At 42.9% G+C, this 27,252-nt stretch overlaps 1 protein-coding gene across 4 annotated transcripts; it reads left to right on the top strand.

Annotated features, from left to right (window-relative positions):
• The first annotated feature begins 1,600 nt into the window (after window positions 1–1,600).
• On the top strand, window positions 1,601–26,377 carry LOC112232328 (tyrosine-protein kinase CSK-like). Of its 4 annotated transcripts, none has more exons than XM_042323399.1 (12): window positions 1,601–1,798; window positions 14,207–14,290; window positions 14,443–14,559; window positions 16,683–16,795; window positions 18,364–18,583; window positions 19,423–19,582; window positions 19,768–19,867; window positions 22,580–22,670; window positions 22,784–22,857; window positions 23,019–23,214; window positions 24,177–24,263; window positions 25,062–26,377. In XM_042323399.1, the coding sequence occupies exons 2-12, from the start codon at window positions 14,276–14,278 to the stop codon at window positions 25,242–25,244; spliced, it is 1,356 nt and encodes a 451-aa protein (XP_042179333.1). In that variant the 5' UTR covers window positions 1,601–1,798; window positions 14,207–14,275; the 3' UTR covers window positions 25,245–26,377. The 4 variants fall into 4 exon arrangements, with proteins under 4 accessions (XP_042179333.1, XP_042179329.1, XP_042179330.1 ...); XM_042323395.1 differs by lacking the exon at window positions 1,601–1,798 and adding an exon at window positions 1,875–2,472; XM_042323396.1 differs by lacking the exon at window positions 1,601–1,798 and adding an exon at window positions 1,875–2,317.
• The last annotated feature ends 875 nt before the right edge of the window (window positions 26,378–27,252 follow it).

The raw sequence follows: 27,252 nt of genomic DNA on the forward strand, positions 1-27,252 counted from the left end.
AGTGACACATCTTAAGTCCTCGCATGAAAATACCAAGTTAATCATAACTAATTGGTCTGCTAGCTGTCTGAATCGCCGTGTCTCCATCCAGCCTAACTACTCACTGGACTCCTATGACCACTCGGCTATGCATGCCTCTCCCTAATGTCAATATGCCTTGTCCATTGCTGTTCTGGTTAACCGCCATCGATAAGAGACATTACTGTGCAGCTGTATTCATCGACCTGGCCAAGGCTTTCGACTCTGTCAATCACCACATTCTTGCCACAGGGTTCAATTCTCAGGCCGACTCTCTTCTCTGTATACATCAATGATGTCGCTCTTGCTGCTGGTGATTCTCTGATCCACCTTTACGCAGACGACACCATTCTGTATATTTCTGGCCCTTCTTTGGACACTGTGTTAACTAACCTCCAGATAAGCTTCAATGCCATACAACTCTCCTTCCGTGGCCTCCAACTGCTCTTAAATGCAAGTAAAACTAAATGCATATATATTACTTAACCACCATGGCATATTTATTGCCTTACCTCCCTTATCTTACCTCATTTGTACACACTGTATATAGACTTTTTTCCTACTGTATTATGCTTGTTTATTCCATGTGTAACTCTGTGTTGTTGTATGTGTCGAACTGCTTTGCTTTATCTTGACCAGGTCACAGTTGTTAATGAGAACTTGTTGTCAACTAGCCTACCTGGTTAAATAAAGGTGAAATAAAAATAAATAAAAATAAAATTGTTAACATATAAAGAGAGAGTGCAAACTCAGCATATGCTTTTCAAAACAGTCCCGTCTCCAATGAGCCTTTGACCCAGGACGAAATTGGCAAGGATGTTGCATTATTTTCAAAGTGGTGGTTTTTATATATTTTAACACCAGTGACATGAAATTGAGGGAAAGCTATTACTTTATTAAATTATTTGTAATGTTTATTTGATATTTTAGTTTTTTTTAAGTAGTTCACTAAATAACTAAAATACTTTCCTTTGTATTATGACATTTAAAGAGGGAGAAAAATGTCACTAAACCATGACTCATGACCAAAGGGACAAGACAATTTCATGGTACTGAACGTGCTCTACAATATATATACATATAAATTGCAATATAACTGTCTTACATATGTTTTGTTAATAATAAACACTTCAATCAAAGCAAAAAAACAAACAAAAAAGTATGTGTCATTATCTCACAATTTTAAGTGTTTTTCTTCGTGAAAAAGGCCCGGACAGGAAAGACACCATTTTCATAGAATGACCCTTAAAGCAAAGTCAACATTAGAATGCAGTTTAAACCACCCACGAGCGAATTTCTCTAATGCGCCCAAATTCGTTTTCCAGTGCTTTGTCTCCATTATTTATTGATGTGCATATTAATATTTTTGACGGAGAAAGGGTTGGAAACAAGTGTCTCCATTATGACGATCTACATTGACTACCTTCAACTGGTAAAAAGTTATCAAAACGTGCGCGCATGCTGCTCCGTTTACGTGACTCAACAGCCAATAGCTGTTGTGCTCTCTACACTCACCCCTCCACACCACTCACTCACTCAGCAAAAGCCTGCCTCACTGCCTGATAGTCAGCAGCAGGTCATAGTGAAATACATATATTTTTTAATAGAAATACCATGGCGGCCGCGGTGCACCTTAGAAATATTACAAAAACCCGCGACCAATATATTTTCACCCGCGACATCGTTTTCAAGGTAGCTCAACTTGTACGAAAACTGCGAACATACCAACACTGCCTGGAGTGCTTGAAGAATATGCGCATGCGTACTGCAAGGGATCAAGGTAGGGGCGGTACTATAACGTATATGGGCGGAACGTGCAGAACGTTGCAGATAGACATGTAACATCTAGAACAGTTACAGGCAACAATGTTCCAATAATAAACGTGATACATTTCTATATTCAGCGGTCGGAATTTTGTGCACCACTGCTCCTCTTGGCTGACGATATGTATTTCATATTACAACAAGGCCGACCAGAGCAGAGGATAACCATTGAAGCTTGCGGATTATTTGTCTACTTTTCACATTCTGGAGAATTTAGATTAAATCTGTGTGTTGATATCACTAGTTTGTGACCGAGTTGAGTTAATTCAACGGTTTATATTTCGCTCTACGGTTGAGACGCCGTCGTGTTTTTTTCATCAAGATCAAGAACACTGACTGCATCATCATGTTGAAATCGTTTTAACTGACGCGAATGTAGATTACAGCTGTCTGGCATCTATTCCATCCACGCTCTGGCTGCCTCTGCGTTCTATCAATAGGGATGCATCTATTGATACTTAGTTCCATTTGATAGGTAATCTGTTGCACTACTGTTGTTTCCCTATGTTATTGACTGCTCTTAAAACAAACAAATGGACAGATCCAGAATCACGAGGGGATCTCGAATGTTAGTAATCTAGCTGCTTGCATCGTGTGTTCTAACACACTCGGCATCTTCCAAAATCACAGGTATTATGGCTGCTTCTTCTCATAGTTGTAGAGGGATGGGATGGTCAGACTATTTTGAGTTTTAGAGCCAACAGGGATTCTGCTCAGAAGTAGTGCACTATGTAGGAAATGGGAAGCATTCACTGTCTTGTACAGTAGCTTGCCTAATGAGAGTCACATAAACTGACTGAGCTTCAGTTCCTTGAACTTTGTCAACAGTTAGGCTATTTCCTTCTTGTCATCTTGATCTATTTGCATGGTGTGACGTATTGGCGTGATTGCAATGCATAGGTGCACCCTTTGATTAGGCAAGCAGTGTTTCAAAGCGTAGAGATTCCGTATCTGATGACGACCACTTATTCTGACTGTAGCCAGCCAATTGGTGAGTATCATGCCATAACCACCAGGATAGCACACACACTCAGTATTGTTGCTCTGAGATTGTGCGTTTAGGAATGTAATGATGGAAAGAGTTGTGATCTCTATCTGCCTCTCTCTCTCTCTCTGCCACTTCCTCTGGCACTCTGGGTGCAGCTGTGTCAGAACCACCAAACAGCCTCCTCTGTCCTCCTCTCCTCTCCCTGGGCTCATAGAAAGGCAGCATTATGCCTGGTAGCTCAGGCGGGTACAAGGGGCAAAAATGGAGTGGCAGAGGGTATCGCTGAGCCCCCAGATGGTGACCTGGCTGCTTCTCAAGAGGGTGTTACTGAGCCTTTAGCATCGCCAAGCCAAAAACATGTTATATATGCTGGGATGGATGGATGGATGGGCAGCTTTGGAAGACTTGGCTGAAATAGGGCTTTGACTGCTTACATGTCTGTGTGGATGATGGGGTATTGCTCTTTGGCAACCTTAACATTTCAAGTTAATTATGCTGTAATAAATACAGGCAAAATGTTACTCACTAGAGCTTGCATTAAAAAACAACACTCACAGGAATCTAACTCAAGTTCAGAGAATCCCCTTGGGCCAAGGCAGAAATTCTGCGGGTGAATGCGTGTTTGTGTATGTGTGTACATCTGTCAGAGAGACAGAATGCCCCCCTTGGGCCAAGGCAGTAGTTCTCTCAGCTCAGTAAGGCCACTGACCTCTGTCACTGACCCTCTCTATGGACAATAGCCAGCATGCATAGTCACAATTCTCACACACAGAGAGCTCCACTGTAGCCGGATGGAGCTCCACAACTCAGAGAACAGAGAATGGCAAACCAGTGAAAGAAATAATGGAGCTGGATGAAACTAACTGAGTAAAACTGTTACTCCGACTTGCTGGCTGGGCATCGCTGTGACGCAGCGCCTAGCTTCGTCAAGTGGTGTTAACCAAAAGTTATTAGCACTTTGGAGGTAGCAAGAATAGGCTTTCTCACACTGCCTATAGTGGCTAGCTTAGAAGCCAAACTGATAAGCTCCATTTCACCTTTGTTTCACAACACAATATCAATGGGAGCATATCGATTTGGGCTCCAGGCTATGTAGTGACTGTGATGGGAATGCTCAATGCTGCCCATGCTGATAGTGATAATGCTGCCTGTAGTGTAATGCCCTCCCTGCCAGTGGAATGTTTCTGGTGATTATGCAGTGTAATTATATCCACCTCTCAGCCAGGTCAAATAGTGAACTGTCCTAATGTGACTCACTTTGCTTTACCATTACATAGCCTAGGGCCCTAAGGGCCCTATTGTCCATTGGCACAGCTGTGTCTTCCCTACATCATCAGGCAGGCATATCCAGGTCAGATGGTGAACTTTCCTAATGACTTTGTTTTAGAACAGAGTAGTAATACTTCTAACACCCCATAGGGAAATATGCTTTGCAACAGTACATGACATACAGATTACATACTGTGGGGTCTGAAATTATTGACACCCTTGATAAAAATGACTATAAAATGAATAATTAAAACACTGAGCTATATTGTATGCTCTACAAAATGAGGAAATGATATTATTTTATACTAATACAATTGCTCAGAGTAATATATATTTTTTCGAAAAGGTAGGGGTCAAAATTATTGACACCCCTGTTTTAAATACCTTTCAATAGCCTTTTTCTAAAATGTTTTATGAGTTGGAGAACACATTGGGAGGGATCTTAGACCATTCCTCCATACAGAAACCTTCCAGATCATTGATATCCCTAGTCTGCGCTTATGGACTGCCCTCTTCAGTTCAAACCACAGGCTAGGCATTCTCATTTTTACTCCAACCCCACCACTGGTGTGCATGGCCAAAGAGTTCTATGTTCATGTCATCTGACCAAAGCACTGGTTCCACTTCAATTGCCAATGCCATTTCGCAAACTCCAGGCGTTTACATTTGTTGGATGAGGATGACATGAAAATACAGCTCTTTGACCATGTACACCAGTGGTGGGTTTGGCATCGAAATGAGAACACATGAGCACAAAAGAACCCTATACCTACTGTAAAAATATGATTGATGTTATCAATGATTTTTATGGGGCTATTTTGCTTTCACTGGTCCTGGGGCCATTGCTAAAGTCAATGGCATCATGAACTTTACCCAGTACCTACCAGGACATTTTAACCAAAAAACCTGGTTCCTCTGCCAGGAGGCTGGAACTTGGCCGCAAATGGATCTTCGAGCAAGACAATAACCCCAAGCAGTACACATCAAAATCCCAAAAGAGATTGTTAATTGTCCACACAATCAACATTTTGCAATGGCCATCTGTCTCCAGACTTAAACCCTGTTGAAAACCTGTGGTTTGAATTGAAAAGGGCAGTCCATAAGCCCAGACGAAGGATGTATGGAGGAATGGTCTAAGATCCCTCCCAATGTGTTATACAACTCATAAAACATTTAAGAAAAAGGGCCAGTGCCGTTATCATCACATGGTGAGGTATTGAAAACAGGGGTGTCAATCGTTTTGACCCCAACCTTTTTTGAGAAAAAAAAATATTACTTGTTTAAACAAAATCTCTTTCTCTGAGTAATTGTGTATCAAATAATATAATTCCCCAATTTTTTGAGCATACAAAATAGCTCAGTATTTTAATGATTTATTTTATACAGTTATTTTTGCTCATCTTTATCAAAGGTGTCTGACAAGACAGACATGCATAAATACACACTATTACCACAGCTGTTTTTCCCCTTTATCAAATCAAATCCAATTTTATTTGTCACATACACATGGTTAGCAGATGTTAATGCGAGTGTAGCGAAATGCTTGTGCTTCTAGTTCCGACAATGCAGTAATAACCAACAAGTAATCTAACTAACAATTTCAAAACTACTACCTTATAGACACAAGTGTAAGGGGATAAAGAATATGTACATAAAGATATATGAATGAGTCATGGTACAGAGCGGCATAGGCAAGATACAGTAGATGGTATCGAGTACAGTATATACATATGAGATGAGTATGTAAACAAAGTGGCATAGTTAAAGTGGCTAGTGATACATGTATTACATAAAGATGCAGTAGATGATATAGAGTACAGTATATACGTATACATATGAGATGAATAATGTAGGGTATGTAAACATTATATTAGGTAGCATTGTTTAAAGTGGCTAGTGATATATTTTACATCATTTCCCATCAATTCCCATTATTAAAGTGGCTGGAGTTGAGTCAGTGTGTTGGCAGCAGCCTCTCAATGTTAGTGGAAGCTGTTTTTCAGTCTCTCGGTCCCAGCTTTGATGCACCTGTACTGACCTCGCCTTCTGGATGATAGCGGGGTGAACAGGCAGTGGCTCGGGTGGTTGTTGTCCTTGATGATCTTTATGGCCTTCCTGTGACATCGGGTGGTGTAGGTGTCCTGGAGGGCAGGTAGTTTGCCCCCGGTGATGCATTGTGCAGACCTCACTACCCTCTGGAGAGCCTTACGTTTGTGGGCGGAGCAGTTGCCGTACCAGGCGGTGATACAGCCCGACAGGATGCTCTCGATTGTGCATCTGTAGAAGTTAGTGAGTGCTTTTGGTGACAAGCCGAATTTCTTCAGCCTCCTGAGGTTGAAGAGGCGCGGCTGAGCCTTCTTCACGATGCTGTCTGTGTGGGTGGACCAATTCAGTTTGTCTGTGATGTGTACGCCGAGGAACTTAAAACTTACTACCCTCTCCACTACTGTTCCACCGATGTGGATAGGGGGGTGTTCCCTCTGCTGTTTCCTGAAGTCCACAATCATCTCCTTAGTTTTGTTGACGTTGAGTGTGAGGTTATTTTCCTGACACCACACTCCGAAGGCCCTCACCTCCTCCCTGTAGGCCGTCTCGTCGTTGTTGGTAATCAAGCCTACCACTGTTGTGTCGTCCACAAACTTGATGATTGAGTTGGAGGTGTGCGTGGCCACGCAGTCGTGGGTGAACAGGGAGTACAGGAGAGGGCTCAGAACACACCCTTGTGGGGCCCCAGTGTTATCATCTTCTACTGTAGGAAAATGACCATTTGATTTGTTTTACCAGCAAACTACACTATTTCCAGAAAGGTCCATTCTGTAATTCTCATTTTAAACAAATATTCCTACTGTACCTCACAGCTACAGATTTAAAACTAGCCTCTTTTATGATGGGTCTTCTCAAACTGAGAGATGTTCAATGCTTTAGAACAATATGTCGATCCGCTGGTTGTAGCCAGTGGGGTTAACAGGCTTTTGTCAACAATATCTTCTCCTGTGGTTGTGTTCATTGGGCACCAAACGGGACTGAAACAGGGAGGAACCAACTGAACTTTTTGTTTTCTGTTGAGAAATGTTTTCTGTTGTGCACTAAGTAATGCGATCGTGTGGTTTGGCTGAGGTTAGGCCTAGCCGACTTGGCAGATTCAAAGCTGACTGAAACGGGTCGGGTCTAGTCTGGATGCAAAACCTTGTCATTTGCAGTGGGATTTTCCCCTGCTGCTCTGAAGGATGTACACACAGCTCTGAAATGATAGCCATGTTTCCCTTCCTGTTGATCTAAAAGGGAGACTGTTTGACTCCTCATCAACTTTACTTTCACAAGCCTCTCAAAACTTTATTGTAAAAACCAACAACAACATGCTTTTGTTGCTTGTGTATACTCATTCGTATACTCATCTGAATTCATCCAACCAAAACTGTAAAACCGACAATAAAACCATTATTTCTGGGTGGTGTTCATTAGGCGCTATACGGTAGAAAACGGGGAGGACCTGAAACTAGTGGTGTTGCTGACTGTAGCCAGATCTAGCTGTTGTCCCTGAGGCGGATGAGGTGGTGTCTATGTTGTTGATTTCCTGCTCTGTGGCTCTACATGAACATCTGCAGCCTGTCTGTCTGTCAGACCCAGCTAGATGGCCCTGTGGCACGCTCTCCTCTCAGAACTCCTTCGCTCACTGTACCAGTGGCTCTCTCACTATCTGCACCGCTTATAGTGTACCTGGCTAAGACTCTGTTCGTCTGTCAGACCCAGCTGGATGGCCCTGTGGCACACTCTCACAACTATCTCCCTTACTGTAGCAGGCACTGCTGCTTCCCTGCACCAGGCTAGCTGCTGCATGAGGGCATAGCTCTCACACTTAACACTATCTTCCTTACTCTTCCAGGCTATGGCTGCCTGGTTTCCCTCCCTCCCTCCATCTCTTACCCCTTGGCTCTGGCTTCTCCCCTGCTGCTGCTGTAAAGGCCTGATAGCAGGGCAGCAGCAGCTAACAGCAGCATCAAAGTATCGGCTGTAATCAAACAGAGCATCCTCAACCAAACGGAGCCCCTGAGGGACAGAAACAGGAGGAGGGATACTGAGACCCTACATGGCTGAACACACACACACACACACACACACACACACACACACACACACACACACACACACACACACACACACACACACACACACACACACACACACACACACACAGTATGAGGATGGCTACTGAGACCTACACAGCTGGAGGACGGAGGAAGGGAGAGAGAGATTGGGGCACACAGGGATAATTACCGAGGCATGGTCTGCGTTTCAAATGGCACCCTATTCCCTACATAGTGCATTACTTTTGACTGGAGCCTTATGGGCCCTGGTCAAAAGTAGCACACTATTTATGGAATAGGATGCCATTTGGGATGCAAGCCATGGGGCAGGGCTGGTAGTGGGAGCATGGTGGTTATGGGGTATTATGCTTGTGCACATCTCTAGGTCTAGTGTGAGAGCATGTAAGGGCCACGGTTAGCCATTATATAGTCTTTCTGTTGCAGGGCTATTTTAGTGTTTGATGCAATTAGGCCTAGATACTGTATGTAGACTAATGATTGAGAATTCAGCATAATAGCATAATTTTACATGTGATACTAAATAAATAATCTGGACAGATCACTTCTCACTCACCTTGCCTAATATCATTATATATCTATAGTTGTCAATGCATTGTTGTTTTTTGTCTGTGAGTTCTGCAGTGTTTTCATGTAGTTGTAGTGAGTTCAGTGAGGGTAGTGCACTCACTGCAACAAGGGTGTGGCAGACACGTTCCATGGTATGAGGAAGGAATTCTCCATACCTTCATAACTGTCTACCTGTCTTGTCTTGCTGCTAGGTCTACTGGCTGCTGTTGAAGACAGCCTAGAACCAATTGTTCCTCTACATGCATACATTAGTTTAGACTAGAGTAGACACACCACTCGTCTTGCATAAGACATTTAGCAACTTGACGGAAAATGATGAAAAACCTGTTTGCTTTGAACCCAATTGGATGAGAATGTATAGCAGAAGGGATGGGTGTTTCCAAGGCTATTCTCCACTTGTTTACGTATTTCAGTTGATAAAATAAGATCATGACTTTATTATCCCTCATGGGGTCATTTAAGGACAGTACCAGCCAAGATAAATACAATTAATAAGGAAAAAGAAACAGTGCAGTTGATGTGCGAGGGTGTGGACTACATTTCCCCTCGGTGTCTCTGTGTCAGTATGCTTCATGGTGTATTTAGCTGTGGCTCTAGTCTGTACCAGTATCACAGGGCACAGTATGTCTCCATGCTTAGGCTCCCAACTGGTTTGTGTTAACCACTGGTTTGTGATTTGGAGTGCATGGCCCTTTCTGTCTCTGGTTTATGTACAGTAGTGTTCGTTAGCTGTGCCTTTGTTGTCTGTAACAGTAGTATCACAGAGCACATCATGTATCCATGCTGAGACAGGTTCTCATTGAAGCTAACTTCCTGGTTCCTGATGTAGCCTCAGGCACATGTCACGCACGGCTGGCCTTGTACTCTACTACCCTTCTGTACGGCTTGCACTGCAGCATGTAGGCTATAGACCAACACACTGTGTGAAACCTCATTGTGTGCTGGACTCTGGTGGTGTCTTTCAGCAAGGACATAACCTGGGTTCACTTTGCTGAATTGTCAGTCAGGAACCCAGGCTAGCAGAGATGTAGCCTGCAACAATCAGAGAATACCTTACATTACAGACCTCTGGAACTAAAGTGTGTCTTACCCACAGACTGTATCAGATCAGGGCTGATTGACTACGGTACTCAGAAAGACAGGGGTCACAGTAGAAACTGAACTGGAATAGCTCACAAAGACTGTGTTGTCTTCTTCCTGAAAATGGAAAGGCTGTAGTTCGATGAAGAGGGAGCCTTCTGGAAACGGCTATAGCCCTTATCTGTTAAATGTGACACCAAGACATGCTGAATTATGTTCCATTCACTCACACACGCTGGGCTGGTAGCCTGCTGCTATTTTGATGTTGGCCTATTCAAGGACTTTTATACACTTCACTGAGCTGTTGCTTAAAATAAAGGTTACATAAAAAATATAAAAAATAAATAAAGGCGGAAATCAAAAGTGTCATCCCAGGCAGGCGTGGTCCTTGTTGACCCATTCCATAGTCGGTGATGTCACTGTTCCACTGGGGTCTTTAACCAGACCCATCCTGTGGCTATCTATCAGTGAAAAACCCCAGCTCTATTATCATACAGATAAATCTAAATGTAAACATAGATAAATCAAATTGATATTTCTGTGTTTATCGACTTCAAAGCATTAGTTGATTGATGGGTTTCTTTCTTATTGTAGTTCTGCACTGCAAAAGTCTGGTGATTTCATCGTCATGAGATGTATTATCACGAACTTAAGCAGTTGTTTAGATCTTCTGCTCTGACAGTCTGTCTCTTTCATCTACTTCTTTGTACATGTATGTAGAAATTGTGTGCAAGCGCCTCAAACATTTCTGCAGAATGTGGAACTGAACAGCCTGAGCCCATGTGTCATGGTAGTTCAGAGATCATAAGACTGGGAGGATCCCTTCAGATATGTTGCTTCTTCTGCTGCTCCAAAGATATATTTATTTACCTTTTATTTTTAACTAGGCAAGCCAGTTAAGAACAAATTCTATAATGACGACCTACCCCGGCCAAACCCTAACCCGGACGACGCTGGGCCAATTGTGCGCCGCCCAATCACGGCCGGTTGTGATACAGCATGGAATCGAACCAGGGTCTGTAGTGACGCCTCTAGCACTGAGATGCAGTACCTTAGACAGCTGCGCCACTCGGGAGCCCTGTGCATGTTTGTTTTACTGTCTGTGTGGGGACCAAACAATTGATTCCCATTCTTTTTTTTACTATCCTTGTGATTCCCTCGAGAATAGTAAAACCAAAAACACATACTAACTGCCTTGACCTGATTTACGTCATTCTGTTAAAAACGTGTCTGTCTGTAACGTAGTAACAATGGTGGGAGCATGTGTGTTTTCAAAGGGAAGTGTGTTAGGCCTTACTTTCTCTCTTACTATCAGTTGCTGTGGCCTAGCTGTAATTCTAATGCCATGCAGTCATTGTCTGTGCTCTGTCTTACTCTTTCTCTCTGTTTCTCTCTCGCTCTCTTTCTCAGCGACCCCACCCTAGTGTAGGATTAATCACAGTCTGGGCTCTCTGTCAGGCAGGAAGTTCACCATCCACAGTCCGCTCAGCTCTGTAATGGGTTTTCTCTGTGACATGTCCGTGGGAGGAAGTGACCTCATGTTGTGGCACAAGACGCTAGTTACTCAGTCAGGGTCATGTTCATTTGTGTGCGCAATGTAAAGCGTTTTAAAAACGCTTCATAACGGGAAATGAAAATTAGTGTTTCTTATTGGACCAGGACCCTGTTTGAGTGTTTTCTTTTGTTTGGTTCCCTAAGGAACACAGCCCAGAACTCATCCATGGGAACTGACCCTTGCTGAAAGGAAGTGGTTTGTCCTGGGATGATGGCATCACCCATGGGCCGTGCATTCACCACTCGTGCATAGAAATAGAGTAACAAGAACAGGAAAAAGTCCCTCAGACTACCCGTTCTAGTGATTCTATTTCAATGGGTTCGGGGATGACGACACCATCCATGAGCCATGCATTCACCATTCATGTCATGTGGCTCTGCTACTTTTCATTTGTTAGGCCACATGGAAATACTTGCTGTATGTCAAAACAACCATATGTCACTGACTGCATCAACTATAATGAAAGAAGTTGTAACTGACTGACCACAGTAAATATAAAATAAATACTTTTTACTGTAAATGCTTCCCTCCTTATGGTCAATGTCTACTAATCTAGAAGAGAAAATAAAGATTGAGGAGAATCCTGTAATGATCCTATCACTAGTTTACATACTCAGTGTTTAGGAGAACTATATTAAGCTCTACAGTATACTCATTAGGACGGAAAGATTCAACTTGAGACTTTTTCAAATATACTCCATATACTGAGTGTACAAAACAATAAGAAACCTTTCATAATATTGAGTTGCACAATGAGGGTGGGCAATGAGCAGCCCAACCTGTTGCTGCTGTGATGACATAATGGAAACTTGCTTCCCCACAGTTTTGAAAGTGAGATGGGAAAAAAATATATACAAAAATGGTTACTTCTTCTTTCTGGCACTGGCTGTAACCGAGTGTTATTTATATTCTCTCTCTCTCTCTCTCTTTGGACCTTGTCAAACCCATTCTTGTAATGATTCAATATTTGTACTCCATCTATAAATATATATAGATAAATAAATATATCTGATAAATACAGTGGGGCAAAAACGTATTTAGTCAGCCACCAATTGTGCAAGTTCTCCAACTTAAAAAGATGAGAGAGGCCTGTAATTTTCATCATAGGTACACTTCAACTATGACAGACAAAATGAGAAAACAAAATCCAGAAAATCACATTGTAGGGTTTTTAATGAATTTATTTGAAAATTATGGTGGAAAATAAGTATTTGGTCACCTACAAACAAGCGAGATTTCTGGCTCTCACAGACCTGTAACTTCTTCTTTAAGAGGCTCCTCTTGTCCTCCACTCGTTACCTGTATTAATGGCACCTGTATGAACTTGTTATCAGTATAAAAGACACCTGTCCACAACCTCAAACAGTCACACTCCAAACTCCACTATGGCCAAGACCAAAGAGCTGTCAATGGACACCAGAAACAAAATTGTAGACCTGCACCAGGCTGGGAAGACTGAATCTGCAATAGGTAAGCAGCTTGGTTTGAAGAAATCAGCTGTGGGAGCAATTATTAGGAAATGGAAGACATACAAGACCACTGATAATCTCCCTCGATCTGGGGCTCCACGCAAGATCTCACCCCGTGGGGTCAAAATTATCATAAGAACGGTGAGCAAAAATCCCAGAACCACACGGGGGGACCTAGTGAATGACCTGCAGAGAGCTGGGACCAAAGAAACAAAGCCTACCATCAGTAACACACTACGCCGCCAGGGACTCAAATCCTGCAGTGCCAGACGTGTCCCCCTGCTTAAGCCAGTACATGTCCAGGCCCGTCTGAAGTTTGCTAGAGAGCATTTGGATGATCCAAAAGAAGATTGGGAGACTCACATGGTCAGATGAAACCAAAATATAACTTTTTGGTAAAAACTCAACTCGTTGTGTTTGGAGGACAAAGAATGCTGAGTTGCATCCAAAGAACACCATACCTACTGTGAAGCATGGGTGTGGAAACATCATGCTTTGGGGCTGTTTTTCTGCAAAGGGACCAGGACGACTGATCCGTGTAAAGGAAAGAATGAATGGGGCCATGTATCGTGAGATTTTGAGTGAAACTTCCTTCCATCAGCAAGGGCATCGAAGATGAAACATGGCTGGGTCTTTCAGCATGACAATGCAAACACATCGCCCGGGCAATGAAGGAGTGGCTTCATAAGAAGCATTTCAAGGTCCTGGAGTATCCAGATCTCAACCCCATAGAAAATCTTTGGAGGAGGTTGAAAGTCCGTGTTGCCCAGCAACAGCCCCAAAACATCACTGCTCTAGAGGAGATCTTCATGGAGGAATGGGCCAAAATACCAGCAACAGTGTGTGAAAACCTTGTGAAGACTTACAGAAAATGTTTGACCTCTGTCATTGCCAACAAAGGGTATATAACAAAGTATTGAGATACTTTTGTTATTGACCAAATACTTATTTTCCACCATAATTTGCAAATAAATTCATAAAAAATCCTACAATGTGATTTTCTGGATTTTTTTTTCTCTCATTTTGTCTGTCATAGTTGAAGTGTACCTATGATGAAAATTACAGGCCTCTCATCTTTTTAAGTGGGAGAACTTGCACAATTGGTGGCTGACTAAATACTTTTTTGCCCCACTGTATATCTGACCACCCACATGAGAAACATCATGGTCAAGGTAAAATTGTACTTCACATTTTTACTTTCACATTTCCATGTTTGACATTGTGGATTGGTGTACTGAATGTCCCAATTAATTGTTGTGTTTAGGCGATGACTGTCTACTTAGGTTGTCCATTGTATTGCCTGTTATGGTCTCTTCCTCTCTCTCCACAGGTGTGTGTGATGGTAGCATTCGGTGTGTAAGGCCTGTGAGAGGAGACCCACTGCCTCCTCCCCTTCAGGATGTCTGAACCCCAGGTGAGACCAGGATATGATAAACAGATATGGCTGCTTCATGTCGAATATAGAGATACACTATACCACCTATCATTGAACTGGTTTATTGATGAGCTGGGGTCAATATCAATTCCTCAATGCTTTTCATCCTGATAACCACTCCTGTCCCTCAGACACCAACATGGCCACAGGGCACAGAGTGTGTGGCCAAATACAACTTTAAGGGCACCACAGAGCAGGACCTGCCCTTCAACAAAGGAGATGTCTTAACCATAATCGTGGTGACTAAGGTAAGGTACCTAACTCTCTCTCTGGCGAGGGAGACAAAAAAACAGGCCAAACGCTTCAATGATTTACAGTTGGGGCTACTTGGTGTAAAAATTAAATATTTCTAATTTCTGTCATGTTTCTTGACATTTCTACACTTACATATAAAAAGAACATACAGTACCAGTCAAAAGTTTGGACACATCTACTCATTCAAGGGTTTTTCTTTACTTTGACTATTTTATACATTGTAGAAAAATAGTGAAGACATCATCAAAACTATGAAATGACACATTAAATCATGTTGTAACCAAAGAATGTGTTAAACAAATCAAAATATATTTTAGATTCAAAGTAGCCACCCTTTGCCTTGATGACAGCTTTGCACACTCTTGGCATTCTCTCAATCAGCTTCACCTGGAATGCTTTTCCAACAGTCTTGAAGGAGTTCCCACATATGCTGAGCACTTGTTGGCTGCTTTTGCTTCACTCTGCGGTCCAACTCATCCCAAACCATCTCATTTGGGTTGAGGTCAGGTGATTGTGGAGGCCAGGTCATCTGATGCAGCACTCCATCCCTCTCCTTCTTGGTCAAATAGCCCTTACACAGCCTGGAGGTGTGTTGGGTCATTGTCCAGTTGAAAATCAAATGATAGTCCCATTAAAAGCAAACCAGATGGGATGGTATATTGCTGCAGAAGTTTGTGGTAGCCGTGTTGGTTAATTGTGCATTGAATTCTAAATAAATCACAGACAGTGTCACCAGCAAAGCACCCCCACCTCTATGCTTAATGGTGGTAACCACACATGTGGAGATCATCTGTTCACCTACTCTGCGTCTCAAAGACACGGCGGTTGGAACCCAAAATCTCAAATTTGGACTCATCAGACCAAAGGACAGATTTCCACCGGTTTAATGTCTATTGCTCGTGTTTTTTGGCCCAAGCAAGTCTTTTATTATTATTGGTGTACTTTAGTAGTGGTTTCTTTGCAGCAATTTGACCATGGCCTGATTCACGCAGTCTCCTCTGAACAGTTGATGTTGAGATGTGTCAGTTACTTGAACTCTGAAGTATTTATTTGGGCTGCAATTTCTGAGGCTGGTAAATCCAATGAACTTATCCTCTGCAGCAGAGGTAACTCTGGGTCTACCTTTCCTGTAGTGGACCTTCATCTCTTAAAGTGATGGACTGTCGTTTCTCTTATTATTTGAGCTGTTCTAGCCATAATATGGACTTGGTCTTTTAGCAAATAGGGCTATTTTCTGTGTACCACATCTTGTCACAACACAACTGATTGGCTCAAATGCATTAAGAAGGAAAGAAATTCCACAAATTAACTTTTAACAAGGCCCACCTGTCAATTGAAATGTATTCCAGGTGACTACCTTATGAAGCTGGTTGAGAGAATGCCAAAAGTGTGCAAAGGGTGGCCACTTAGAAGAATATTTTTGGAATTGTGTAACACTTTTTTGGTTACTACATGATTCCATGTGTTATTTCATAGGTTTGATGTCTTTACTATTATTCTACAATGTATAAAATAGTCAAAGTAAAGAAAAACCCTTGAATGAGTATGTCACGATCGTCGTAGTGAGGAGACCAAAGCGCAGTGTGATTAGAATACATACTTTTTAATGAATGACGAAGAACACTTAACAAACTATATAAAACAAACGTGAAGCTATATAATACTAGTGCAGACACAGGCAACTAGACATAGACAATAACCCACGAAATACCCAAAGAAGATGGCTGCCTAAATATGGTTCCCAATCAGAGACAACGATAAACAGCTGCCTCTAATTGAGAACCAATCTAGGCAACCATAGACATACATTAACACCTAGATGATAAACAACCCCGATAAACCTACAAAACCCCTAGACAGTACAAAACACATACATCACCCATGTCACACCCTGACCTAACCAAAATATATAAAGAAAACAAAGAATACTCAGGTCAGGGCGTGACAGAGTAGGTGTGTCCAAACTTTTGACTAGTACAGTAGTTCAAAAAATAGTTGTGTTTTTAAAGGATGAACTTTTGGGTTGTTGTTTCAGTAATTTTTTTCTACCTCTGTACAGTATTTACTCAGTCAATCCTGATCTGATACAGAGTTATCATGACATTTTCTGTTCCAGGACTCGAATTGGTACAAAGCCAAGAACACAGGAGGTCAAGAAGGCACCATCCCAGCTAACTATGTCCAGAAGAGGGAAGGGGTGAAGCAAGGGGGCAAGCTGAGTCTAATGCCGTCAGTACAGTACAGTCACCATAGCCTGGTTAAAGCAGACTGAATCCTTCAAAACATTGCTCATCACTCCATGTTGTACTGAAATTACTTCCCATAAATGCACTGCCTGTGTTGTTGTGACATTACTTACCAGTAGTGTAGTAACACAATAAAGATATGGGAGTCAGGAGTACCTTTTAGGTTCAATAGTCAATTTAAAAAATATATATAGGAACAGTGGGTTAACTGCATTGTTCAGGAGCAGAACGACAGATTTTTACCTCGTCGGCTCGGGGATTCGATCTAGCAACCTTTCGGTTACTGGCCCAACACTCTAACCAATAGGCTACCTGCTGCCCCGCAGTTACTAGGGTATAGTTCAGGGCTCGCCAACCTTGTTCCTGGAGAGCTATCCACCTGTAGGTTTCTCCAACCCCAGTAACTAACCTGATTCCGCTTATCAACCCGATAATTATTCGAATCAGGTGTACTAGATTAGGGTTGGATTGAAAACCTACAGGACGATAGCTTTCGAGGAACAGGGTTGGAGAGCCCTGGCTCTAGTTCAAGTTTATTATGCCATTTCTAGGTATTGAAATACACACATAGGAATGTGTTTTTGTAAGAGCTCTCAACAATTAAAGCATAAAAACAGTCTGAAGTACCTGTATAACATAAAGGTGAAAGCACTCTGTGAAACAAATAAGAAAGTGCTCAGGTTAGGTGACACCATGAGTTACAGTTCAGAGTATAGTGACTGTGATACTAAATCTGGTTGAATGTTTGTTTTTCAGGATGTTTCTGTGTGGTTGTAGAGTACAGATAGGCTATTTGTCGTGGCAGTGAAGCCACTGTTATGTGAATATAAACCACAGTTGGGCTGAGTCCTGGCTCTGTCTGACTGCAGCCCTGTAATTGTAGCTAGTGCTCTTCTGTGTCCGTTTCCAGCTCTCGTGTGTGTGGGGGGGGGTTCTCAACTTCCTGTTAGTTAGGATAGTAGAATACACAAGGTGAAAAATTGAATAGTGCAAAATTGAATAGTGCATTAACAGTTTTCGTCTTGTTATGTCAGTCACTGACAATCACTCAATTAGCTAACATTGTATACATTTCTAGTTAAGTTAGTCTAGCCAGCTATCTAAACCTTAAGCAGTAATCATGGCCAAGTTACTGACCTGGCACGCAAGTCATATGAACATGGCACAAGTCATGGCAAAAATGCAGGAAATTGGATTTAAATGTAGCTTAGAGCCCTCAAAAAGCTAGAAATGTGTGTGTGTTCAGTTCTGCAGTGCTGTGTGTGCACGGTTTCCTGCTGGATCTTGAAATCTCCCGCATTCAGCCACATGCCTAAGTTCTAAGAAAGTGTGTGTTTGTGTGTCTGCACACGTATGTTTTTTTCACTAATTGGTATTTTTACCAATCAGATCAGCTGTCTTGCCAAGACTCTTTTTAGACGTATTATTAGTGTTCGTGATAGATGTATTATCTTTTTAGACATATTAGTGTTAGTGATTGCAGTGTGTGTGTGTGAAATAGTCTTTATAAACAAATGTGATTGATTAATTAATCCCCATTCACCCCTCCAGATGGTTCCATGGTAAGATAACTAGGGAGCAGGCTGAGTGTCTCCTGATCCCCCCAGAGATGGGTCTGTACCTTGTGAGGGAGAGCACCAACTACCCTGGGGACTATACTCTGTGTGTGAGTTGCGACGGCAAGGTGGAGCACTACCGCATTGTCTACAAGGAGGGAAAGCTCAGCATCGACGAGGAGGCGTTCTTCGAGAACCTCATGCAGCTTGTTGAGGTGGGGGGGAAAGACAGGAGGAGGGGGGGGGGGCGGAGTGGAGAGACAGGGGTGGAGGGGAGAAATAAAATGAAATAGTTATCTTCGGGCCAGTTTCCCAGTCACAGATTAAGTCTATTGCTGGGCTTCATTAAAGATTCTCTATTGCGCATGCTTTTTTAGTCAAGCAGTTCAGTAATCTGGATCTGGGATTTGTCCCTTCTTGGTCAAATAAAGCTGTCTATTATTTTACAACCAGAGTGTGTGAGCCATACAAATGGTGTGACCAAGTGTATACAGAGTTGATTTCTCTGTTAGCTACTGTAAGTGCTCTGGCCTCTGCAACTGTTCCCTCATCAGAGCCACACACACAGTTCCTGGAACAAATACACTGTACAGGAAGTGACAAAGAGGAAGTGATAGCGGCAGGCTCCAGATAATTTCACCTGAATACACCCGGTAGCCGGGTTTTTACTTTCAAAACCATCCTCTCTCTTCCTTCATCCATCTGGCGGCACACTATACATTAACTCAGTTTTGGAGTCATTTTGTTGGTCTCACAAAAGCATGTCAGTTATTATTTGAAAGCCTACGAGGTGTTGTTGACATGCATTTTTTAAAACTTGACCTCTGATTATATTTTTAACCATGCTGCCCTCTGTTGGTTACGGCTAGTATGCTGAATGAGTCCATTAAAAATAGAATGTATCAATTGTACCTTTGAAACGAAGACCCATGTGCATTTTGTTCCATTTTCATGTATTCAAGTTATCCCAAATGTTGATGATGTCATCAATATTGGCAATCTTTCCCTTTCTTGGCCTATGTTATTGACCCACGTTTTCTCTCCCTGTCCTCAGCACTATACCAAAGATGCAGATGGTCTCTGCACCAAACTGATCAAGCCGAAGCTGGAGGAGGGTACTGTGGCAGCCCAGGATGAGTTCTCCAGGAGCGGCTGGGCTCTCAACAGGAAGGAAATCAATATCCACCAGTCCATTGGGAAAGGAGAGTTTGGAGGCAAGTGGCTTTGTGAAAACGAGTGACTGTAGCTGTGTATAAATAGGTTTTATCGATGACGACTCTGTAACCAGTTCTAGGCAGTCTTCTCCAGCTTAATCCACCTCATTCCGGTTCTCTTGGAGTGTGTGAATATGGCTTAGTAAATTCTCTCATTCTCACTCGCATGTTTCTCTTTCCATCAGATGTAAAGGTGGGAGACTACAGAGGGACCAAAGTAGCAGTGAAGTGTATCAAACACGATGCTACAGCACAGGCCTTCATCGCTGAAGCTTCAGTCATGACGTAAGTGAGAGCCCGAACCAAACTTCTGTTACATGTTCCCTTTCAGTCAGTGAACTTCAGTACAACACACTATGGGTAGTCGCAACCCTCGCAACTTCAATTGAAGAATGAAAATCATGCCTGACAAGGCCAATGAAATCTGCGCCTCTTGGAAGCCCCACATTCCACAGGTGATAAGCGTGAGGCTCGGATGCTTTAAATTATTCTGCTTTTTACCTCGATGTAAGCAGGAATGATTCACACTACTAAAACTAACAATTGGAACAAGAGACTGTCTTACGTTGCGCCAACTAAACTGCCCCTTCATGGTAGAGCATGCTCACCTCCTGGAAATTGTGTGCTGAAGTTTGTATGGTTCTCATAGTTTCCTAATCACAAACAATTAGTTATTCTCCGGCTTGCTTGGCCTGGCTATAGCAATACGTTAGATGGCTAAGGAAACGACGAAGGCTAACAAGCCTTATTTGGGTTCGTGACAATGCCCAAATGAATAAAAAAGATACAAGACAACATAAGTGAGTATGTCTCGGCTCGGTGCATACTCTGGCTGCCCTCACACGAATCAGTTTGTGTGCGGGACTAGGGGACGGCTGAGACATACAAGTGCCCGTACATCGGCTGAGTCTGAGTTGCGGGACACAGAGATGGATTGAGGCGTTGGTCAGGTCAAATGTCTCCCTGCTCCTGTGAACTCTGTCGCCGGTTATAGGAGGCGACTCGAAGAGAGAGGGCAGGCAGGTTCTGTGGGTGTCCTCCCACCGCCTGTGTCTGCCATGGTTAAGCACTGTTTGCCTCTCTTCCCAGACTTATTGCTGAAGGATCTGGTCCTACGTAAGACTTTCGAGACCAGGCTAGCTAACAAGCGATGCATAGCGTGCTAGCCAGGTTAACTAACTTGCAGAGTTAACTGTGGAGTTGCTGGGGTAGCTCTCTTGTTTAATATATGTAGCGTTAAGTCGCTTGGTTATTCTAAACGGACTGTGCTACGGTCAAAGAGGCTAGCTAGCCTAGCTTAGATTAAAAAAAAGCCTCGTTAATTAAGGCTAATTAAGTTTACTAGCAACCCCTGTCCTATTTTAAATTCCTGGAGTTGGATGGAGTGGAGAAAGCAGGTTTGGCAAGCAACGCCATAGATTTGGTTCCTGAGAGGGCCAATCTGATGGCTAGAGGGTTACCTCCGGACATTACTGCTACTGTTCAGTCCGCTAGGGCTCCCGCCACAAGGGGTCTGTATGCGTATAAGTGGCAAGCATTTGAGCTCTGGTTCCAAGATAAAGGGCTGGTTCCTTTTCAGTGCTGTGTGAGGGATATTCCTTATGTTCCTACAGGAGCTTTTCGAACAGGGGCGGGCATTCTCCATTTTAAAAGTGTACATAGCTGCTATTTCAGCGTGTTGTGGGAATGGACGACACCACCCCGGGGGACCAGCCTTTGGTCGTACAGTTCCTGAAAGGTGTGCGCCATCTCAGACCGGTCTCTAAACCTATTGCATGGGACTTACCACATGGGACTTGGCTTTGGTTTTGGAGGCGCGGTGTGTGGCTCCTTTTGAGCCTCTTGAGTCGATCCTCTCCTACAAGATTTAAACGTGTTGGGGACCTCCAAGCATTATCTGTACACCCTTTCGATACTCAGTTCGTCCCATCTAAATGCAGCTTTCACCCCCCGAAAGCTGCATTTAAAGGTCTTTAGTTTTTGCGCTATTTACCTTTTTTCACCTCCTCCTCTTGCTTCTGAATAGCAACGGAGGTTACATGCCCTGTGTCCAGTACGAACTTACGCACATACATTGAGTGGACACGGAATATCCGGTTATGTGACCAGCTTTTTGCCTGTTTTGCTAATCCAGCTCGCTGCTGGGGGCTCACTTTAACAATAGATAGATATCTCTCTCTAAGCAGTGTCTCTCCCACTGGCGTACTGGACACCCCTGCAGCCCCCGCAGGTGGGGGGGGGGGGCCCACGAGCCCTGTCCTCGATATCTATTTTTTTTTCAATTTAAAGAATGAATGAATTTTTGACAGTAACCCATTTCGTTCATACTGGTGAACCGGCATTTGAGTTGTGTGATTGCAATATCAACAGTCCCTTATCTGTGGTATATCATGGCATGCATCATTCAAGATTGAGTTTAAATTGTGTGCAGCGCAATGGACATAATGCACAATGTCTCAGGAAAGACTGTCTGTATATAAATAGGTCGGCCCCACAACCTGGACCGACAGGCGGTAGTGAGAACATTTGCACACAAAAAAGGACTTCAGGGGAGTCTCTCAAGTTGGATTGAATTTAATTTAGTATCCTTTGGGGTCGGCTTAGGCCAGGATTCCGTTTCCCCATAGTATGTTGTACCGAAGTTGTCTGACTGAAAGGGAACGTGACGTAATGACTATAACTACGGTTCATTAAAGGAGGGAAACAAGGTACAACACACCTGTTTGGCCCCGCACGCCCGTTCCTGGGCTCAGTGAAGAGCAGTAGTAAATTAAAGGAATGAATCCGAGCCTCACCCATATCACCTGTTGAAGGCGGGGCTTCCAGCGGGGTGCGGTTTTTATTGACCTTGACCATGATTTTGGTTCTTCAATCAAAGTCACAAGAGTGTGACTACCCATAGTATGTTCAGGGAACAGTAGTTATAGTCATAACATTACGTTATCGAGCAATCGCTTTCCGTCCTCATTGTTTAATTGTTTTCCTTATTTACTGCAGGCAACTGAGACACAATAACCTGGTCCAGTTGCTAGGTGTCATCGTTGAGGAGAAGGGAAGCCTGTTTATCGTCACTGAGTACATGGCCAAGGTAGGTGGCTCCTATGATTAAATAAAATAAAGGTAATGCATTAATAGATAGATACATAAATAAAGAACCAAAGAGCTTTGAAGACCTGTTTCTCTATTTTCCCTTCTCCTCAGGGCAGTCTAGTGGACTACCTACGCTCCAGAGGTCGGACAGTGCTGGGTGGGGATTCCCTACTCAAGTTCTCAGTGTGAGCATGATAATGATTTATCCCTACATCTTGAATAATGTTATCAGAAGTTTGCTGACAGGGGCTTATAGCGGCCAGTTGGAAATGTAACATTGTCCATTTTAATCAACATTGTCAATGCCTCTTTAAATATCAACCGTTCCCCTCCCTCTCCTCCGTAGTGATGTGTGTGAGGCCATGGAGTATCTGGAGGCCAATAACTTTGTTCACAGAGACCTGGCAGCCCGTAATGTTCTGGTGTCAGATGATAACATCGCCAAGGTCAGCGACTTCGGCCTGACCAAGGAGGCTTCCTCTAATCAGGACACAGCCAAACTGCCCATCAAGTGGACCTCACCAGAGGCCCTAAGGGAAAAGGTAGGCTAGTGTAACGGAGATAAGAACGTGCCGTAAGCTCACTCCACAGCTAGCTTGAAATGTCGCCAATGGTGCTACTGAGTTGGATCATTTTCTATAGGTCAACTGGTTTGTACGTTGTCAAGGAGGGTGGTTACGTGTGTTAGCGAGGCAGAGGCCCCCAGGTTTGAGCTGTGGTAAAGACTGTTTACCCTGAGTTTTACTCAGAGAGGGATGAAGCTATACTGCTGAACTAGCACACTGACATCGGTTTCACGAGTCACTTTCCTTATTGTCTTTAGGAGCATACCCTGAATCTGAAATCAACCCTTAAGGAACTTGTTTAAATCGGAGAGGATTGGATAGTTGTAAGCAATATGGTAGCAAAGGTTGACATGATGACTCCTTGCTGTCCCCAGTCCATCTGACCGTGCTGCTGCTCCAGTTTCAACTGTTCTGCCTTATTATTATTCGACCATGCTGGTAATTTATGAACATTTGAACATCTTGGCCATGTTCTGTTATAATCTCCACCCGGCACAGCCAGAAGAGGACTGGCCACCCCACATAGCCTGGTTCCTCTCTAGGTTTCTTCCTAGGTTTTGGCCTTTCTAGGGAGTTTTTCCTAGCCACTGTGCTTCTACACCTGCATTGCTTGCTGTTTGGGGTTTTAGGCTGGGTTTCTGTACAGCACTTTGAGATATCAGCTGATGTACGAAGGGCTATATAAATAAATTTGATTTGATTTTAGCAATTCCACCTAGCCTATCAGATGGCAAGATGGAGCTACCACCATATTACTTACACCTGTCCAATCCTCTGAGATCTACAGGGAGTAGGGGTTAGGGGTCGATTTGTGATTCAAGGTATAGAAATATTATTCTACTGCTGATTTCCACCATATCTATAATATACTGTATGTTTGACACATTGAAATAAGCTTTACGGAAAGGCTGTCTTTCCCACTGTCTGTTGATAAACAGAAATTCTCCACCAAGTCAGACGTGTGGAGCTATGGGATCTTGCTGTGGGAGATCTACTCCTTTGGACGAGTGCCTTACCCCAGAATTGTAAGTATATTTTAACCTTTAGAAAGTAAGTCACTCAACTAACTGTTAGTTATAATACACAACGTGCAATTTTGACAGTCGGTAGTGCATCAGCGCTTTTCCTCTTATATGTCAGTCACCGACAGTCACTCAATTAGCCCATGTCAGCTAACATTTTTTAGGTTGCTAGGTAAGTTAGTCTAGCCAGCTATCTAAGCCTTGTAGTAATCATGGTCGAATTACTGACCGGGCACGCAAGGCACATGCCCAGGGGCCCTGACATCTAGGCGGCCCCCATTGATTTTTGTTCGTCATTCTCACTCAGATATCATATGAACATGGCATAAGTCATGGTAAAATGTGTAGAACTGCAGGAAATTAGCTGTGAAATGGCAACATCTCCTCACCATCCCTTGGGAAAATATGTAGAACTGCAGTAAAATTTGCATTAAAACTGTACATTTTTCTCTCCGCCCCATGACGAAATGAGTAGAATCGCAAAAAGCTAGAAACGGCCAAGTGAATAAAACTGATTGGGCAGGTGTGTTAGAAACTGTGACAGCTGTAGAGTATATGAATTTGGCAGTTAAGAGTCAATGTAGTACATTTGAAATGTGGACAGTGCTATTATGGTCTAGTATAATACTATTCCTTTCAATGTTGTCAACATTCTATCAGGGATGTTCTTTAGTGATCATGACACCATATAAATGTAATGCAAAATAGATATAAAGCCATTCTTAATCAAAATGTATTATATTTCTGCAAATTATACTCCCCTGTCTCATCTTCTCTTCATCCCCCCTTCTCCTGCCCCAGCCTCTAAAGGACGTGGTACCACGCGTGGAGAAGGGCTACAAGATGGATGCCCCAGACGGTTGTCCTGAGGTGGTGTATGAAGTCATGAAGCAGTGCTGGACCCTGGATCCCCTGGTGCGGCCATGCTTTAGAGTCCTCAGGGAGAAACTGCAGCATATCCTAGCCAAGGAGCTCTACCTGTGATGGAATAGGAAGAGGAGGTGAAAGGGGAAGTGGACAAGGATGGCTCTCCTTTCATTGAGGGAGAAATAGGACGGACAAGGATTGCTTTTCTTTCATGATGGGACCGAAAGCCTGACATTATCAAGACCTCAGAGATCCTCCTTCCTCTCTTATAAAAAAGTTTTTGATTGACATTAGATTGTGTTAAAGTTTATTTGTTTTATAAATCTCATTCTGTTGAAATGTTGTTGCCACATGTTGGCATTTCCACTTTTTTTTTTACACCCCCCCACACACACACCTCAGGGTTGCCTGTATGTCTGTTCTACAGTACATTAGTGGTTGTATCGGTCTGGCCGACTAGTGTGTACTCCAGTGTCAAACAAACCCACCCGGGACTGTTGTGAGGTACTATACCCCTTTCACAAAATCGTACCGACCATAACCATACCGTGCTGGCTCTGATATTTTCTTTTCACATGGTCCTTTCCAGCAGTTACATGAAAGATGACGGATACGTAGCCTGGCCGGTGCAGTTCGGCTTGGCTCGGCTAGTGTGAATCAACCCCAAGTCAGGCAATACACTTCCCGTGTCCCTGCTCTCTACCCATACAGTGTAAGTAAGATTGTTACCCCAGTTAAATACGATCTGTGCCAAATGCCTCCAGAACACAGGGCTATCCCCACAGATACTTCACTCCTCCTCTACACGCTTGCCTTTTAATTTTTTTTGTTTCTTTTATGTTTTATGCATTTGTTTGTTTTTGTTACACATCCTCCTCTCTTATTGCCACAAGTGTTCATCTCACATTTATCAAACTGGAAAGCAGAATAAATCCTCCACTAAAAAGTTACTGAATTCAACATGTCAGGACGACGTGTAACATGACGGAGAGATTGAGATTGCATGGATACAGAGGGAAAAGAAGAAGCCATTCTGGAGAGATAAACTAATGGCAAGTGTAACAGATAAACTAAGGGCAAGTGTATAGAAATAATTAAAATGTAACATGTACATGTGAAAACAGTTCAGAAATGAAAGCTGAAGGGAACCATGCATGTGGAACGAGAAGCCTTTTTTGTACCTTTTTAAAGTTTTTACTTTGCTGCCGTTATGATTAAATCATTCCACTTGAAAACGTTTTGAAAAAGTTGATTGCCTCAATGATTTTATTTTGACTACTGACTATGTTGACTAATTCAATATGGTTTTGGAACTAATATTGACTTTTCAATGGAATGGGGGAATTGTTTCTGAACTTGTGTAGATATGTCGAAGACTAACAAACTTGTCGATAGTAGCTGCGACCAGTGGGTGGAGGACGCTCAACCTGTCAGAATTATAGTATGCTCAGATTCTGTCTATATTGAAGAGTTTATCATCTGGCAAATCTAATAGGAGTGACCTATCTATATGAGGCATTAATGTTATTATGGAGAATCGAAAGACTGGGTGTAGTAGTGAGATTCTGCTGGGTCCCAGCCTACTCGGGAGTGAAATAGTAGACCAGGTAGCCAAAAGGGCTTTAAAACAAGATATAATTGATATTCGTGCTCCATTGGGTAGAGGTGAGGCCAAATGTACGATTAAAGCATTATGATAGATGTGTGGCAGAAGAGGTGGACTGCGAGCCCAAGGGCTGGCATTTATTTGCCCTCCAAAGAAAGGTTGGTAGACCAAGATGCAAGGTTCAGATTAGGAAGGAAGATGGGTGTTTGCTTGGTTGCAATATAGGACATTGTTAATTGAACTCGTCATTATATATGGTTGGCAAGCATGACATTTTTTGTTGTTGTTGCATGTATTGCATGTTGATGAAACAGTGAAGCATGTGTATTGTTGTAAGTACCGATATGTGGAAGAGATGGAAAGATTGTGTAGGGTTACAGAGGTTGGAAGGGATTGTTAAAGTTAGTAGGACTCTTTAAAATTAGTAGTATTACAGGATTCGATAGTAGTACAGGATTCGATAGGGTTTTCTCTTAAATGTTTGTTTCTTTATTAATTTCGTCTGTGCACTGTGATTGA

Source organism: Oncorhynchus tshawytscha, linkage group LG06, assembly GCF_018296145.1.
Source record: "Oncorhynchus tshawytscha isolate Ot180627B linkage group LG06, Otsh_v2.0, whole genome shotgun sequence".
In the NCBI taxonomy this organism is placed as follows: domain Eukaryota; kingdom Metazoa; phylum Chordata; class Actinopteri; order Salmoniformes; family Salmonidae; genus Oncorhynchus; species Oncorhynchus tshawytscha.

Coding starts and splice junctions, on each gene's coding strand:
- LOC112232328 (XM_042323399.1), top strand. Junction 16,796..18,363: donor GGCAAGCTGAGTCTAATGCC/GTCAGTACAGTA, acceptor TCACCCCTCCAG/ATGGTTCCATGGTAAGATAA. Junction 22,858..23,018: donor TCCCTACTCAAGTTCTCAGT/GTGAGCATGATA, acceptor TCTCCTCCGTAG/TGATGTGTGTGAGGCCATGG.